This window comes from Corvus brachyrhynchos, unplaced genomic scaffold (genome assembly GCF_000691975.1).
Source record: "Corvus brachyrhynchos isolate BGI_N302 unplaced genomic scaffold, ASM69197v1 scaffold1261, whole genome shotgun sequence".
NCBI lineage: Eukaryota > Metazoa > Chordata > Aves > Passeriformes > Corvidae > Corvus > Corvus brachyrhynchos.
In genome coordinates this window covers 65,137-65,556 of record NW_008236025.1, presented here as the reverse complement: position 1 = coordinate 65,556, position 420 = coordinate 65,137, and the positions used below count along the sequence as shown (strand labels likewise).

The window sequence follows — 420 nt, the reverse complement described above, 5'->3', positions numbered from 1 at the left end:
CTTCCCCATCTGTTGGTTTTTGGTCCACTCTGCTGCAGAGCTGCTCCAGAGTGATTGTGCTCCACAGTAATACGTTGCTGCATCCCCTTGCCTTGCTGCCAGGATCTGCAGTGTGAATCTGTTCATGGAGCTCTGCACTTTTCCCACAAAGCGATCTTGGAAACCTTCTCCATAGATATCACCCTCTGTGAAAATCCATTCCAGAGTGCCCCGTGGGCCCTGACGGTACCAGTGCATGAAGTAGTCGCTCATGGAATCTCCCTCCATGCTGCACTGGATGGTGACTGCCTTTCCCTCCTGCACGGTCAGTTCCCTGGGGTGCTGCTCCAAGACCACCTGTCCAGTGACTGCTGCAGAGTGCAAGAATGAGCCATGACCACTCCAAGAGTCAGCAAAGGTCAGGGCAATGCTGGTGGGGCT

At 54.3% G+C, this 420-nt stretch overlaps 1 gene segment (V, D, J or C); it reads right to left on the bottom strand.

Moving 5' to 3' along the window:
- The window catches only part of LOC108445976, a gene marked incomplete at its 3' end in the record, with an annotated part of 29,550 nt that continues 29,130 nt past the window's right edge, over positions 1 to 420 (bottom strand). The window contains 1 exon segment of the V gene segment in view: positions 1 to 350. Coding sequence covers positions 1 to 350 — 350 coding nt within the window.